At 37.8% G+C, this 16,216-nt stretch overlaps 1 protein-coding gene across 1 annotated transcript; it reads right to left on the bottom strand.

Moving 5' to 3' along the window:
- Window positions 1-7,235: 7,235 nt before the first annotated feature.
- LOC108986790 lies at window positions 7,236-7,970 on the bottom strand. The gene has a single exon (XM_018959551.1). The coding sequence runs from the start codon at window positions 7,968-7,970 to the stop codon at window positions 7,236-7,238; it is 735 nt and encodes a 244-aa protein (XP_018815096.1).
- Window positions 7,971-16,216: the final 8,246 nt, after the last annotated feature.

The following is a 16,216-nucleotide window of genomic DNA, read 5'->3' as shown; positions in this document are numbered from 1 at the left end:
GTGGTTTATAACCCTATCACGGATACGGCCCAACCATGGGTGATAATAGTGGATACAACCCAGCCACGAGTAATAATAATGGCGTACGGCCTAACCAGGAATGATAATAGTGGATACGGCCCAACCACGGGTGATAATAGTAGACACGGTCCAACCACAGGTTATAATAGTGGATACAACCCTTCCACGGGTTGTAATTGTGGTTTATAACCCTACCATGGGGGTTAAACATGGTATACGGCCCAACCACAGGTTATAATAGTGGATAAAGCCCTTCCACGGATTACAATGGTGGTTTATAATCTTACCACGAGGGTTAAACATAGTATCTGTTCCGATGTAATATTCTGATTGATGAAAATGAGGTCTTAGATTTTGCTGTGCCAAAGGATTTTTGAATAAGAATGTTTTTTGAAAGTTTCGCTCTGATATTTCTGGTAACATGTTTGATTTTGCATTCTGAAAGTAAATATTTCTGATTCTGCATTTTGAAAGTAAATATTTTGTCATACATTCTAAATTCTGAAAATGCTCATGTTTATATACTAGTATATATTTTTTGCTTTAAGAGCATTCTCATTGGCTTGGCCAAATGCATCTTCAAAATTTAGCCAATATCACACTTTTTTGCATTTGCTTATTCCATTTAAATTTAATCTCCACATTGGATTAGCCATTCACTTTCTATATAATAATAAAATATTATTATTTTAATAATTAATTAATTCAATTTATTTTTATCACATTTTATAGTTCTACCAATTAAATGTTAATAATAATTATATTCTAGTTAAATTAATATTTAAAAAAGTATTATTAAATATTAATAATAATTATATTCTAATTAAATTAATATTAAAAAAATTTATTAAATGTTAATAATAATTATATTCTAAATGTTAAATGTTAATTATATTCTAATTAATTTAATTTATTTGCTTGGAGTGAGAAACTAATATTTTAATATTTCATGAAGCAATTGTAGTTAGCTATATTTGAAGAATCACTGTAGCAGAAGTCTAAAATTTTATAAAGATGCCCAATCCAATGTGGTGGTTTTTTGGCATATATTAGCTAAAGTTTAGCTATCATTCGACTTTGGCCAAGCCAATGAGAATGCTCTTACTGAGTTGTTGATAACTCATCCCTTATCTCTATAATATTTTTTAGATAATTTTGATACCTTAGTCAGAAATCAGGAGTAGGAAGTATTAGCATGGTTTGATGATCATAGAGGAATAAGTGCCAGAGGGTATAAGTTTTTATTTGAGAGTCTTATTTAGTAGGTCAAATGATTTTATGTTATTTGGTATTTGGAGTTATGGATATTCTTAATCTTTATGGAGTTTTTAAATTATTTCATTTAATTATTTATTTGGTGTTCTGGTGGAGGAACATATATATTTGGTTTGAATAAATGGATTTATATTTTGATGGAGAATTTGGAGTATATAAACATGTTATGATAGATGGTTTTAGGTTACAAAAGCTAAACTCTCCGGACCTCCGAGAATAGGACGTTACATTAATTAATAAGACAACTCATTTAGTCTGTTGTACCAAAAAAAAAACATGCAATTTGTTGAAATACATTATTATTAATATAATATTATCTACCATACCCTAAGTGGAACTGCTCTCTTAATATTGTTGGATATGCGGTAAGCCAGGAGACTGTAGTACCAAATTATAAGAAATAATTTGGGGACAGCTAAATTATACTCACTAAAAAATAAACAATATTGTGGCCTAACCAAGCTGGAAAAAGGAAACCACTTTTCCTGTACGGAAAGTTCAAAGCCAAGTCCCAAAAAGGAGCTCATGTGTAAACAGTATCATATATAGGAACAAACCAACAACAAACTCGCATTATCTCGCACCCCGGTTGGCATCCCATTGACAGTACTCACTCGGGCTCTCTAAAATCTTTTCCAAATTTTATTCAAAAATCTTTTTTTCATATTTTAACTACTCCATTCCCAAAACTTTCTGCATCTCACTCTCAATTTTTTCTCTACTCTATTAAAAGATTATTTTTTAACTCATTTCTTTTCACATTTTTTTTAACTGCTTAGTTACTTGTTTTCCTTAATTGTGTTTTCGACAATTTATCTCTTACGAAATTTTTTTTTTTAAAATCGACACTATTTATCTCTTACAAACGGCCTTAATGTTTTCAAAATTGTAATTTCGTAATAATAATATATTTTTTAAAAGAAATCATCTTTTCCCAAATGATAAGGTTTTTTTTTGTTTTTTTGTTTTTTTTTTTATAATTTTGAAATGAAACTTTCATTCATAAATCAAAGAATACATGATGATTTGTCAAGAATAATAAAAGGAGTAACCTCAGATTAGGCCTGCAACTCGACCCGAAAATATCGGGTTTGTGCCCGACCCGACCCGTATTACGTAAGGCGCCAATCCGATCCAAACCGACCCATCAAAACAATATCGGGTCGAACTCATATGACCCAACTTTGTCGTTAAAAAAAATAAAAAAATACTGTTCTTTCTTCTTCATCGGCACAGGACCTTGTTTGTATCCATTTTCTACAGATGAAAATTCCCAACCCAACCAAGAAAAGCAAGTTGCATGATAGATTAAGCTTATACATTTTTAGAACATTTAGCCAATAAGTTCTATTTTTTTTTAAAACACTCATCGACCAAACACGAGATCTCTAGACAAGAAAAAATGTATCAAAGACAACAAATATCGCAACAAATGAAAACCCAGAAAGCCCCCAACAAGTCCTCCAATAACAACGAGATCTATAACAAATCCCCCAACACAGAAAGCCCCCAAAATATCCTCCAACAACAACAGATCTATAACAAATGAAACCAGAATCCCATTAAACAAACAAAATCACTAGACTCGAGGAAGAAAAAAAAAACAAAGCGATTTTGATTGTTTTGGAGTTGTCTAGAGCTGCAGCCTACCAGGTAATTAATTGAAGATTGATTAGGTACCAGGACCCTCTGGACACCATCGGGCTTGAAGGTCTGCTCTCTCCCTTGAAGGCTTTTGGGTTGCAGCTCTAAAAAGTGAGCTGGTTTTTCAGCTGATTTTTGTACCTAGTTTTATTTTTTCTCTGCCGAAGAAGAATAGATTTTGTTGCAACCGTCCCTCTCGGTGATTCTTTGTATCTCTCTACATCCGTCAATCTCCATCTCTTCACAATTATTATGGCCATTCTTTCTTTAATTGTTCAATTAATTTTCTAAAAAGTGGACCCCATACCCAGTAGACCCTTCTCAGTAATTAGGTAGTGGTTTAAGTTGTTTTTATTGGTCGGTTTACACCAAAACTCAAACCCGTTGTTTTTATCAGATCGGTGAACCGATTATTAGTAGCCCATCAAATGCCGAGTCGGGTCAAGTCGGGTCAATTGGGTTACTCAGATTACCGGGTCATATGCACAGGCCTACCTCAGATGGTTCCTCTTCCATCCAAATATGTTCAGAACTTAACAATAATCGTAGTTTAGCAGCAGTGCTTTGTTTCCATTTCTAGTCACATGTTGAATGGTCCAATGTTGGTGAGACAACAAAGTACTTTTTATATCCTCAATGAGTTGACCATTCCACAAATAATAAGATGAGTTCTTATTGACAGCATGCACAACCATTTTTGTGTCTCCCTCGAATTGAACACACCTCAAACCAAGCTCATTGTAGAGAGTTACAACTCTGAGTAGAGCCCAGCATTCTGCTATGGCAGCAGATTGGATAGCACTTCTAGAGGCAGCTAATACTACTTGTACTTCACACAATATTCCCCTACTACAACCTCAATTCCCATCCTCTCTATTAATTCTTTGACATAAGCAACATCAACATTTGCTTTTAGGAACCCAATTTCTTGTGGAATCCAACCTTGCATAGCATTTGTCATTCCTGTTTCTTCTTGCCTGACTTCATTTGAGACCTGTGAACCTGGTATGCAAAGAACTTCATCATCTTGAGTTGCCAATTGAAACAGGAGAGAAGGGCTTTTAAATTTGTTACTAAACACATACTCATTCCTCCTTTTCCAAATACCATGAAAAACAGCAGCCACTCTATTCATAGTGGCATCATCTAATTTGGAATCCAGATCACACCATAAGGATTTGAAATCATAATGATCATGTTTCCACTTCTGTATAGGACTAATCATCTCCCCCCAAACATCCATAGACGCAGGACATTGCCACATAACATGTATCACAGACTCCTCAACTAATTGACATATTGGGCATATTGAATTCTCAACTATCCTTCTTTCGAATAGATTTTCTTTTGTAGATAAAATATTGTTTAGTGCCTTCCACAATAGTTGTTTTACCTTTCCTATACAGTCCAGCTTCCATACCCTCTTCCACATCTTAGCATCATTTGAAGATATAGAGGCCTGACCTATGCTTTGGTTCTTCCTTTCAAGATCAGCAAAATAGGCAGATTTAACTGAAAACACTCCTTTATTTGCTAAACCCCATATTACCTTGTCCTCCATGCAACTAGACTGATAGGAATTCTGCTAATACAGTCTGCTTCCTCCCTTCTAAATACTGAATACAACACTTCTTTTTTCCAGGTCTTGGAATCTTCATCAATTAGCTCATCCACAGTAGCCTCAGCATCCAGAGTGGATATTGGTGTTTGAATCTGAAAGGTAGATGGAATTGGGATCCACTTATCTTTCCAAATTTTATTTTTCTTTCCATTGCCAACTTGTCAGACATACCCCCTCTTTACCAAATCCAATACTGAGCAGAAACTCCTCCATATGTGTGAGGGACAATACCCAGCTTTTGCCTCCAGTACATGACTTGTTGGAAAGTATCTTTGTTTGAAGGCTCGAGCAGCCAAAGATGAAGGGTCTTGAATGAATCTCTAGACTTGTTTTGCCACCAAAGCCCTATTGAAACAGTTAAGATCACGAAATCCCAAACCTCCCACAATCTTTACAACTCCTAGCTTTGTCCAACCTTTCCAGTGTATCCCTTTGCTGTCCTTATTATGATTCCACCAAAAATTGGCAATTAGCTGCTCAATTTCCTTGAGTAACTCTTTTGGAAGTCTGAAAACACTCATTGTGTATGTTGGTATTGCTTGAAGAATACTCTTAATCAAGACTTCATTGCCCGCGGTTGATAGTAACTTTGGTTTCCAACTTGTGACCCTCTTTCAAATTTTGTCGTTGAGCCCTTTAAAAGTATCATATTTAGATTTTCCCACAACAGTAGGTAACCCTAGATATTTATTATAGTTATCACAAATAACTCCTTCAGCATGTTGGAGAATACATTCCTTAACAGCAGTCCTTGTATAAGAGCTAAAGAGGATTGAAGTTTTTTGTCTGTTTAGCACCTGACCAAAAGCCACTTCATACATATGTAAAATATAAAGTAGATTAAACCATTCTACTTCCATAGAATTGCAAAAAACACACAATCGTCAGCAAAAATGAGATGATTGATCCTTATGCCTCCCTTAGAAGCAGCCACCCCTTTGATGGCCTGCATATTTTCTACACATTCCACCAATTCCAACTATTTAATCTCTTTAACTTTCTGTTTGATTGCACTTCTATATTCTTGTTAAAATTCCTGCTCTAGGTCTTTAAATCTCTACTGCAAATTTCAAGTTTCTATTGTAACATACCAAGATTGGAAGGCAAACCTCCCCCCTTCTGCCCAGCAACTTTAATGACCTCCTTACAACCCTCCTCTTTAGTCTAGTTGGCTTCATATTTAAAAGAAGGTTCAAATCTTGATGTTGGGCCACTGTTGTGTGAATATTCTAAACAATTGGTCGATGGTTTGAACATAAGCACTCAATATTTCAACTTTAACACCATAAAAACCATGCGTCCACAAATTGTTTGCCAATGCTCAATATAACCTTTCTTTAGTAAATGAGGAATCCTCATGCCTATTACTCCATGTGAACTTGCATCCACTCCACCCCAAATCATATAGACCCCTTCTTGAAGAACCTCTCTAAACATATTGATCTGAGATTCAGAACGAACTCTACCTCCTACTTTCTCATCATGAGACAGTACCTCATTAAAATCACCTAGGATGCACCACCCCATATTCCTTGGATTAAAGGATTTTAACAGTTGCCAAACATCCCTTCTCATACTCGAATCTGGATGCCCATAGAAATAAGTTAGCAACCAACATGGTTTATTGTCCTTTGGTCCTTACTATTAGATTGATATGCCTCTGGGAGAAATTGACCAATTCCAAGTTTATATCCTGTTTCCACATAACCATTAGGCCACCACTCCTTCCTACAGCATCCACGACTACACATCCTTCATAATTCACTCTCCTTGCTATTGTTGGAGCATTAACAATATTCAACTTGGTTTCCATTTGGAAAACCACATTGGGAGCTTTTGCCTTGAGTTGGAAACTAACACTTTGAACTGTTCGGGGGTTGCCAAGCCCCCGACAGTTCCAACTGAAAATTTTCATGATGCTCAGCTAGCTTGAACCCCAGCCTGTGCCACTTCAAAGTTATACTCATCACTAACTTTTAGAGAAGAGAGCTTACCTATCTTAGACCTATCCCCCCAGTTAACTCATCTACTCTCGATCCAGTAGGCCTTTATTCCCCAGAGCAGTATTCTTGTTCTGTTGACTCAGTATTTTGACCCCTAGCCCTCCGTTTCCACTGTGAATTACTTTTAGCAAGTTTCGGTGGTTGAGCTGTATATGAGTTGATAACTGTTGAAATTAGAGTAGACCCCTATGAATTTGTATGCGAACGAAGACTGCCCTTATACCCACTATTATCATTGGGCTCTTTAAGGGTTGAGTCGTTGCTAACATCTGTTAATATCCGGCTCATGTCACTCAAGCCCACCTCTAGATTAACTTCCCCCAACAACTTTTCCCGCCCAACTGGATTTAAGCCAATTTCTACCTGTTGTTTTGAAGAAACTTCCACCATAATTGGCACGACCATTATCCCCTTCAACATATTCCGTTGAGAACAGGTATCCACTTCCTCCAAATTCGGGGCTGTTGCAATCTCAACAATATTATTTTCCCCATGCATGCCAATAGTTTCATCAACCATCCTTGAGGGATTCTTTCCAGAGTTTCCAGAATTGCCCTAATCGGATTCCTTCCACCACCGCCCAATGCCAGTCCTGTCCATTGAACCTTCAGCCTCGCTTGCTCGAACCTCATAATTCAAGTCCTTCACTCCTCCTATCATCCCTTCAGAACTTACGTCAATGTTTGAGAATGAAGACCTACATTTATAATTGGCATTAGCCCGAAGCAATCAGTATCAGCAGCCACAGAACACCCATCAACACCATTCAAAATCCATCCACAAACGAAGCATAATCGTGGGAGTTTCTTATATTTGAAAGTCAACCAAATCTTTTTATCTTGCACCATGACGATTCGACCTGATGCTGTAGGCTTATGCAAATTTAACTCAACCCGCACTCTCAAGTACTTCCCCCATCCGATACCACCCTCATCTACATCAACGTCAAGAGCTTTCCCCATAGACTGCCCAGTACGCTCTCCCCAGTCCTTAGTCATATGGCCCAACGGTAGATTGAAAATATGCACCCAGAAGGATTCCACATTAAACTTCATCTTGCCAGGCTCTAGATCACCCTCATACAACTTCAGTATAAATTGAAAATTATCAAAAAGCCATGGCTTTCCTTCGAGCGCATGCTGCCTGTCTGCATGATTTGCAAAGGTGATTATAAAAACGTTCTTGCCAACTTCAAGAAAACTGGCCCGTTTGCTAATTCTCCATATTTTCCTCATTGTGTTTGCAACAACTTCCTTCCCTACAGCCCGATTTGCACAAATCTTCACAACCAATCTCCTTGCACCCTTCCGTAGAACTTCCTCTTCACTACCAGAAGAGCATTCAACTATTATTTCCTCTTCCTCAGTTAATCGCAAATTGCCACACAGATCCTCAATTTCGTCCATCGAGATCACCACCGAGCCTTCCCCCTAAATCTCTCCTCACCGAAGAAGACTATTTTCACCACCTCTGGAGAAATCACCAGAGAGGAGACTAAGTATAAGATAACACAATTTTAATATTTACCCCAAATGATAAGGTTTTAGAAAAAAAAGGGATCATCACATAAATAACATTTTTGTCAAATTATAAGGGTAGCAAAATCTGACATTTTTAATAGTAATATTTTTATTATTATCTAGTAGTCATAATTTCAACTCTAACAATTTTTGTCTTTGTTAATGGTCAAATTTTAAATTTTCGGATTTTTCCAAATTGTCATATTATATATATTGGTGTATAAGTAAGTGACTTGCTCTTCTAAACACAATTTAATTATTTGTATTCATATAATAAATTTATTGAGTGTTAATAAAATTGTTTTGTTGAGGGATAATAAAATACTAATATAAATAGGTTTGAGGAGTACAATATTGATCAACAAATTTAGAATCCTACTGTTACAAACTTTAATTGGGATTGATTGTACTAATATTCCAAGAGCGTCATGCTTTTCCTTTTAAAAAAATTGGTTTAGTTTTCAATAGAATTTAGCGCATTGATTATGATGGTTTAATGTCCTTTTATGTGTCAATGATGTGATTAATGCAGAGAAAGTAATATCAATTTGCATCTTTCAGATATATATCATGATGTACTTTCTACTTTGTATTTAAAATTATTAAAATTGACACATTGCACCAATTCAATTATAAAACACTGGTAGGCTATCTAGATTTTTGTCTCTCTTTGAGCATTTTTTTCATGTTTAATTTTCAAAGCTAATTGAACAAGTAAATCCTAGTTTGAGTCACCTCTCTAATTCTCTCCCTAGATTAGAGGTGGTGTTTTTTAGTACATCTTCTACGAGTTTGTTCCCATGGAAAAACTTCAAGAGTTGTGGGAGAATTTACAGTTAAATGAGGAAGAGGGAGAAGCTATTGTTATTGAGGGAGAAGGGATCGCGGAAGTCCTCAAGAAGGGAGATCTGGTCTGAGAGACAGATTGGGAAACAGGTTGTTGAATCAACTATGGCCAAGGTTTGGCGATTGAGTAAGCTAGCCAATTTCACTGAGATGGGGTATAACACATTTATCATTACTTTTGCCACCCATGCAGATAAAAATTGGGTGGAGGATGGGAGGCGTTGGCTCTTTGATGGCAATATGTTTGTGATTAATGCATTTGATGGGTATACTCCTCTCAAAAATATGTCTTTTGATGTGGCAGGCATGTGGGTCCAGTTTCATAAGTTGCCACTAGTTGGAATGTCAAAAGATTTTGGAACAAAGTTACGAAGTTCATTAGGGGTATTGGAAGTTGTTGAAGTAGATACTGATGATGCGGGATGGGGATCCTCTCTGTGTATGAAAATCTTATTAGATTTAGGAAAGCCATGGATCCCAATACAGTATGAAAAACTTCCAAGGTTATGCCTGCAGTGTGGACGAGTGATCCATGATAAACCAGAATGTCCATCTTCATCTACTATAAGGACAAATAGCAAACAATTTGGCAGTTGGTTACGTGCAGAAGCAGGAGGTCAAAAATTCAAGACTTTTGCACCGTCTAGAAGTAGTTCGACAGGGAAGAAGGTACAGTTGGAGACAAGGAAGCAGGTGGTGGAGGAAGGTGGCGATAAGGTTGACGATAATTCAAAAGGTAACGGTGGATGATCTTCCGAACATGGGCAAGTCTGTTGAGATTCCTGAGTTAAATGAAAAGGAGCAATTACAGATGGAACACAGGATGAAAATGCCGCCTTTGGTGGAAGATAATGGTTATAATGGACTTTTGAATGCTGGGAGGGAAAGTATATGTGAAATGGGCTCTCCACATGCCCAAGTAGCCATAGCGTTTTTGTCCCAGAAAAATTTATAGACCTCTGTAATACCTAGAAGAAGCATGCCTATAAGTCTACCTTGTCTACTTTTCCTCTCCCGTTGGTCTTGGGCATCAAAAGAGCCTTAGAAGACTCAGTGAGTGGTATTTCTACTCAAGTGGGGGTAAAGAAAAGTAGAAGGACAAATGTTCTAGATGAAAGGAATTTGCAAAATGTATTAGAAGATTTTTATTTGGATGTAGAACAAACAAAGTTGACATTGGCAGAGGTTGTTGAACAGCCCTACCAACCCCAATGAGGCTCCTAAGTTGGAACTTCCATGGGCTTGGGAACCCAGGGGGAGTTCGAGCTTCCTCTGATTTCGTTAGAGAGGAAGATTCCAAGGTTTTGTTCTTGCAAGAGACTAGACTACATGAAAGGGTGATGACAAGATTAAAATTTCGTTTGGGGTTTGAAAATTGTTTGTCTGTTAGTAGTGAAGGAAGGAGTGGTGGTATTGCCTTGTTTTGGAAGCATGATATCAAGCTGATTATACAAAATTTCTCTCGATATCACATTCATGCTTCTATTCAGGATATGACAATTTCTTCAGACCTATGGTTTTTTACTGGGGTGTATGGCCATCCTGAAGCTAGTAAAAGACAAGAAACTTGGAACCTATTGAGATCTCTCAAGGTGCCAAGGGATGAAGGATGGCTATTGATGGGAGATTTCAATAAGATACTAAGCCCAACTGAGAAGTATGGGGGGAGGGAGAGAACATAAAAACAGATGAAGGATTTTAGAGAGATGTTGGATGAATGTGAACTGTTGAATCTGGGTTTTCATGGTACACCATTCACTTGGTGTAATAAGAGGGAGCCTGTACTTTGTATAAGTGAGAGACTAGATCGCTATTTGGCAAACCTGAAATGGAAATCCATGTATCCAATGGCTTCTGTTAGACATGGTAATGTTGTTTATTTTGACCATATCCCAATTACCCTACACATACAGAATGACATACCACAGAGAAGAAATAAGAAGTTATTTCACTTTGAGGCTATATTGGTGGAGAATGCAGGTTGCAAAACCGTTATAACAAATGCTTCGGGGGGGGGGGGGGGGTGTGATGGAGATAGAAGCATGGAGGGTGTGATGAGATAGATTAAAAGATGTGGGGAGCAGTTAGACTCTTGGAATAGACGAAATTTTGGCAATGTGCAAAAGAATCTAAAGAAGGCCAAACTGCAGTTACAATTACTTCAAGAATCTGATCCAAGAGGACATAATCAAGAGGATATTAAAAAGGCTCGTGCAAAGGTGCATAAGTGGTTAGAAAGGGGGGAGATAATGTGGAAACAAAGATCAAGAGTCTTGTGGCTAACGGATGGGGATAAAAGCACTTCATTCTTTCACCATAAGGCTTCATAGATGACAATGTTTTATTTTGCAGGGCTAATCTACAAAAAAACATGAATATTCTTCACTTATTGGAGATATATGAACAAGCATCTGGCCAAAAAGTGAACAGGGAGAAGACCTCTATGGTTTTCAGCAAGACAATACCCATAAGTTTGCAATTTGAAATTATGTAGTTCTGGGGAGTTCAAAGACACCAACAGTATGATAAATATTTGGGGCTTTCATCTTTGGTTGGTACAAGAAAACGTCATGCTTTTTCTTAGCTAAAGGCAAAGGGTCTGGTAGAAAATAAAATGGTGGAAAGAAAAACTCTTATCACAAGGGGGGAAAGAGGTACTTATTAAAGCTATTGCACTATCTATTCCCACTTACTCTATGAGCTGCTTCAAGCTTTCAATGTCTTTGTGCAATGAGTTGGAGAATTTGATTGCTAAGCTCCGGTGGGGTCAGAGGAATAAAGAAAATAAAATCAGATGGTAAGTTGGAGGAAAGTGTGCAAGTCCAAAGGCCAGGGTAGTATGGGTTTCAAAGATCTACACACATTCAATATGGCTCTTCTAGCCAAGTAGGGATGGAGGATTTTAAAGGAGAAAAACTCACTGCTACATAACATCTTTAAAGCTAAGTATTTTCCGACAACAAATTTCAAAGATGCTAAGTTAGGTGCAACACCTTCCTATGTATCCATATGGGAGGCAAAAAGCTTACTATTACAAGGGTGTAGTTGGAGAGTAGGTGATGGCAAGGCCATCAATATTTGGATAGATTACTAGCTAACTCATCACAAACTTATCCCAATTTCAGAGTCTATTTCACAAGCACAGTTGCATTGGACAATTTTGGAGTTAATTGATGATCACACAAAGAGGTGGGATAAGAAGGAGATGGCCAAAATCTTACCCTCAGGAGAAGCATATGAGGTCTTCAAGTTACCACTTCCTGCTAACAATAGACCTGATACTATAATATGGGAAACTGAGAAGCATGGTCTATTTAGTGTTCGAAGTGCTTACAGATTGTTCTTAGCATCTAGAGAAGAGACGCAGCTAGGTGAGGTATCATATGGTGAGGAGGAAAGAAAGATGTGGAGAAAAATCTGGAAATTGCAAGTACCAAATAGAATCAGAATTTTTGTTTGGTGGGTATGTCTAAATGGTTTACCGACATTAAAGAACTTACAAGCAAAGAAGGTACTGACAGATGCGAGGTGCAAATGGTGTAACATGGAGGAAGAGGATATCAATCATGCCCTACTTTATTGTCCTAGACTCCAAGATGCTATGTTATCTCAGCTAGGTTTCTTAAAGGAAAATGCAGTACAAGCAAATTTTATGCATATTGTGGATATAGTAATTTGAAGGAACAAAACTAGAGAAATGGAAAAATTATTCTTTTGTGCTTGGGGAATTTGGTACAGCAAAAACCAACTAATCTATGAGAACAAGCGAATAGCTCTGTAAAAAGCAGTAGACCATGCTCTCTTAGTTGCAAAGGAGTATAGGTGTGCAGTAGCATAATAGAAAAAAGGCTCTAAACCTCACTGTGGTTGGATCCATCTACCTGTTTGTAGCCTAAAGTTGAATGCTGATGGAGCACTATTTCATGATCAAGGTAGATCTGGTGTGGGAATGATACTCCAAGATTAAACTGGTAAGGCGCTCTTTACAACTAGTAAACCCAAGCATGAGATCTTTGATCCTATGGAAGTGGAACTTCTAGCTTTGCTAAGGGTCCTGCAATTAAGTTCTTCAAGTGGAAAGTGATGCTTTGTTGGCTATTCATGAGCTTACAAAAGGGGAGGAGTCTATGTCTATTTGGGGAAATCTAGTTCTAGAAATCAGAAATCTGTTAAAAAGGTTTCCTAAAGTTGTAATACAACATAGAGGCCGTATGGCCAATGCTGCAGCCGATTGTTTGGCAAAGTATTCATTGCATCTTCATGACTTAATGGTTTGGTGGAACTCTTTCCCTGAAATGGTTTCACACCATCTAGAAAGCATATTGTTTTCTCATGAAAAAAAAAATATATTTTTAATAGTGGATCCTATTCAGTGTAACAGCTAGGATCTGAAAATTTGCAGCAGTATAAGATGTTAGACATAATTCTTTTACTTGAACGTGTATTTAACTTCAATGATAAAAAGCTAGGGACTTTTTTGTGGTAGAGTACTAGAGTAGCAACACCCACACGCAATGATATCAAGACAGACAGTAAAACAATATGCGAAAACATAGAAACCCAGTACACATACGGCACAATATTTAATGCTGTTCGGTAACGTGCCTACATCTACAGAGCTACAAGGAATTTTATTCTAGAGGAGATTACAATCACACACAGTGGGTTAGAAGAACATCACTCTACTCACACAATCTCAAATTTCTCTCTCTCTAGGGATTTTATCTCTTTATATGCTCTCACACTTTTGCCTCTCTTGAAAAGCGTGTCTTGCTTTTGTGTGTGGGAGGGAGTGTGTGATTTTCTTTGGTAAATATGGAGCCCAATTTGTTTGAAGTGGGTTCTCTTATTTTCGTGTGAGTTGGGTTATCTTAGTGTAGTTTGGGTGTAGATTCAGGGCCCAACCGTGTGCCTTTAGCCCATAAATGGGAGTCTGAAACCCAACCCCTTCCCCAAGCAAAACGGGGCACCGTTTTGGCCCTTGGAAGAAAAACCATAAGTCTTCTTCATTTCACCCCAGTGCCGCACGCCCCTTTCTTCTTCTCTTCTCTTTTTGGTTTCTTTCCTTCTTCCTCCTCCCTCCTGCAACCCATGAGCCCTCGCCACCCATGTTGACGTTGCGCCATCGCCATGCATCCTTTAAACTCTGGCCACCGCCCTTGTATGCTGCCACCTCCCCTTCCACCAATCGGCACCTCTCATTTTTCCAACCTGTGCGCCTCTCGGTGATGTTGTCTGCTTGTCGCCACAGCACACCAACCCTTGCATGCCACACATGCAACATTTGGCTTCCTCCCTTCATCCCGCACCACCAATCACAGCCACAACTGCGATTCCCCAACCCTACTCCATGGCCTACAAATAGGCCAGACTTCCCCCTTTCGAAAATCATCCCAATCTTTCTCACTTATGAGACCCCAAAATTTTCTTTTTTGGGCTTTATGTATTTTAGTTACTTCTTTTTTTGTTCTTTGGTAAAAACTAAAGCCCAAGGAGGTAGGATAGTTGGTTTATTAGTGTTCATGACTGTTCATACTGATGCTTATGATATGCATGACTTGATTTATCTGAATTAATTGACTGATCTGACTTAATTGACTGATCTGACTGGCCAACACACTTAACCCCGTGTGTGAGGTTGTGCATTGGCCCCACGTCCCGCTGCAGCAAGGGCAGCCTCTGATAGTATTCTGGCATACTATGGAGGACCACGCTTGAGCCCGTGGCTTGCACATCCACCTTGAAACTAAACTGCATTGGTACCATGCATCTGAATGGTCATCTGATTAACTGATCTGATTTTATCTTGCACTTGAACTTAAGATAACTTACATGTTTTATACACATGAGATGCATTACGTAATATATACATAATTATAATTTCTGAATTTGAACATGATGCGGAATGACATGATCGTATGCTATGCTGGATGACATATTTGCATTTGACATGAGTGGTTCATAAATAATGGTTGTCAAAGAGCTGGCTTGAATAATACTTATATATAAGCTGAACTGTGATGATCCTAATTTGTGATCAATATTACTTACCTCGTTGTGCTTCTTCTTGAATCTCACTTCTTAGCTCATCACCTATACGCAATATTAACTATCACTAAATCTATCTAGGAACATCATGTACTAATATCCTACTTAATTAAATTCACAATCTAAAAGATAGTCAAATAAATCTTTTGTTTAACACCATAATCAATAAATCCTCGTGTTTAAATTACTTAAATACTAATAACATATTATAATTTAATAGAATACTTGGACTATTTTAAATAAGTCATAAAAAATCCCAATTCTTAAAATAGCTTTCTTTTCTTAACATAATTATTCAAAACTTATAACATATTCCTTAATTTTCCATTCAAAATATAAAATAAAAATCTTAAAAAACCTACTTACATAGTCAATTGGATTATTAATTAACATAATCGGCTCAATGGTATACTTTAAAATACATTTCAAATTCTTTAAACATTTTCTTATAAAAATGAGCTCATGACTAATATATTTATTTAAGTAAAAACTCATCTTTAAAATATTAAGCCCAACTCAACTTTAAATAAAATGACTTAATAATATCCATAATTAACATACACTAAAATGTAAGGTTATAAGTGTAATTATACTTAAAACAATCCTTCATGATACTAGATTAAAGATGGCATATATGTAATCTCATCAATATCTGCACTTACTAACTAAAACCTAAAAGCAACTTAATATGTGAAGAGACAAGGCAACAGCGAGAGGTGTGCAAGGCAGGGGACTCATCGAAAGAAGAAGCTGACGTGCGGTAGTTCTGGGTGGTCCTCTGGGCAGGGAGGTGCGACGTCGAGAGAGGAAGTGAGAGTTAGAGAGAGAATGTGTGATCTACCAAGCCGACAGGAATAGAGGGAGGAGGGTGGCAACGGTCGTGGGCTTACCGTGGTGATGCGAGGCCGAAGGAAGTGAACCATGCGGTAGTTTCTGTGGCTTCCTGAGTGGTTTTTTCATCATCTTAAGGTGGCAACCATGCAAGAGAAGCAGGGGCTTTAGGCTTCGCATTCCTCACTGCTGCGGCGTACCTTGGCGGCTGAGGTTGGTCCGATGTCTTCTAAGCCGGTGGTGGTGTCGGCGTGTTCTGGGCAACGTGGAGTTGCTGCAAAGGGGGAGGAGGAGCTGCGCTAGTGCTATGGTCTTGCGTGGCTGGGCAGCTGCTTTCTCTTGGTCCGAACGTCACGATGCAACAGCGGAAATTTTTTGCCTATCCGGAAAAGTGCTCCTATGTCTTC

This window comes from Juglans regia, chromosome 7, assembly GCF_001411555.2.
Source record: "Juglans regia cultivar Chandler chromosome 7, Walnut 2.0, whole genome shotgun sequence".
In the NCBI taxonomy this organism is placed as follows: Eukaryota; Viridiplantae; Streptophyta; class Magnoliopsida; order Fagales; family Juglandaceae; genus Juglans; species Juglans regia.
The sequence above is the reverse complement of the archived record's forward strand: the minus strand, read 5'-3'. Positions and strand labels throughout refer to the sequence as shown.

Coding starts and splice junctions, on each gene's coding strand:
- LOC108986790 (XM_018959551.1), bottom strand. CDS start 7,970: ATGGACGAAATTGAGGATCTGTGTGGCAATTTGCGATTAACTGAGGAA.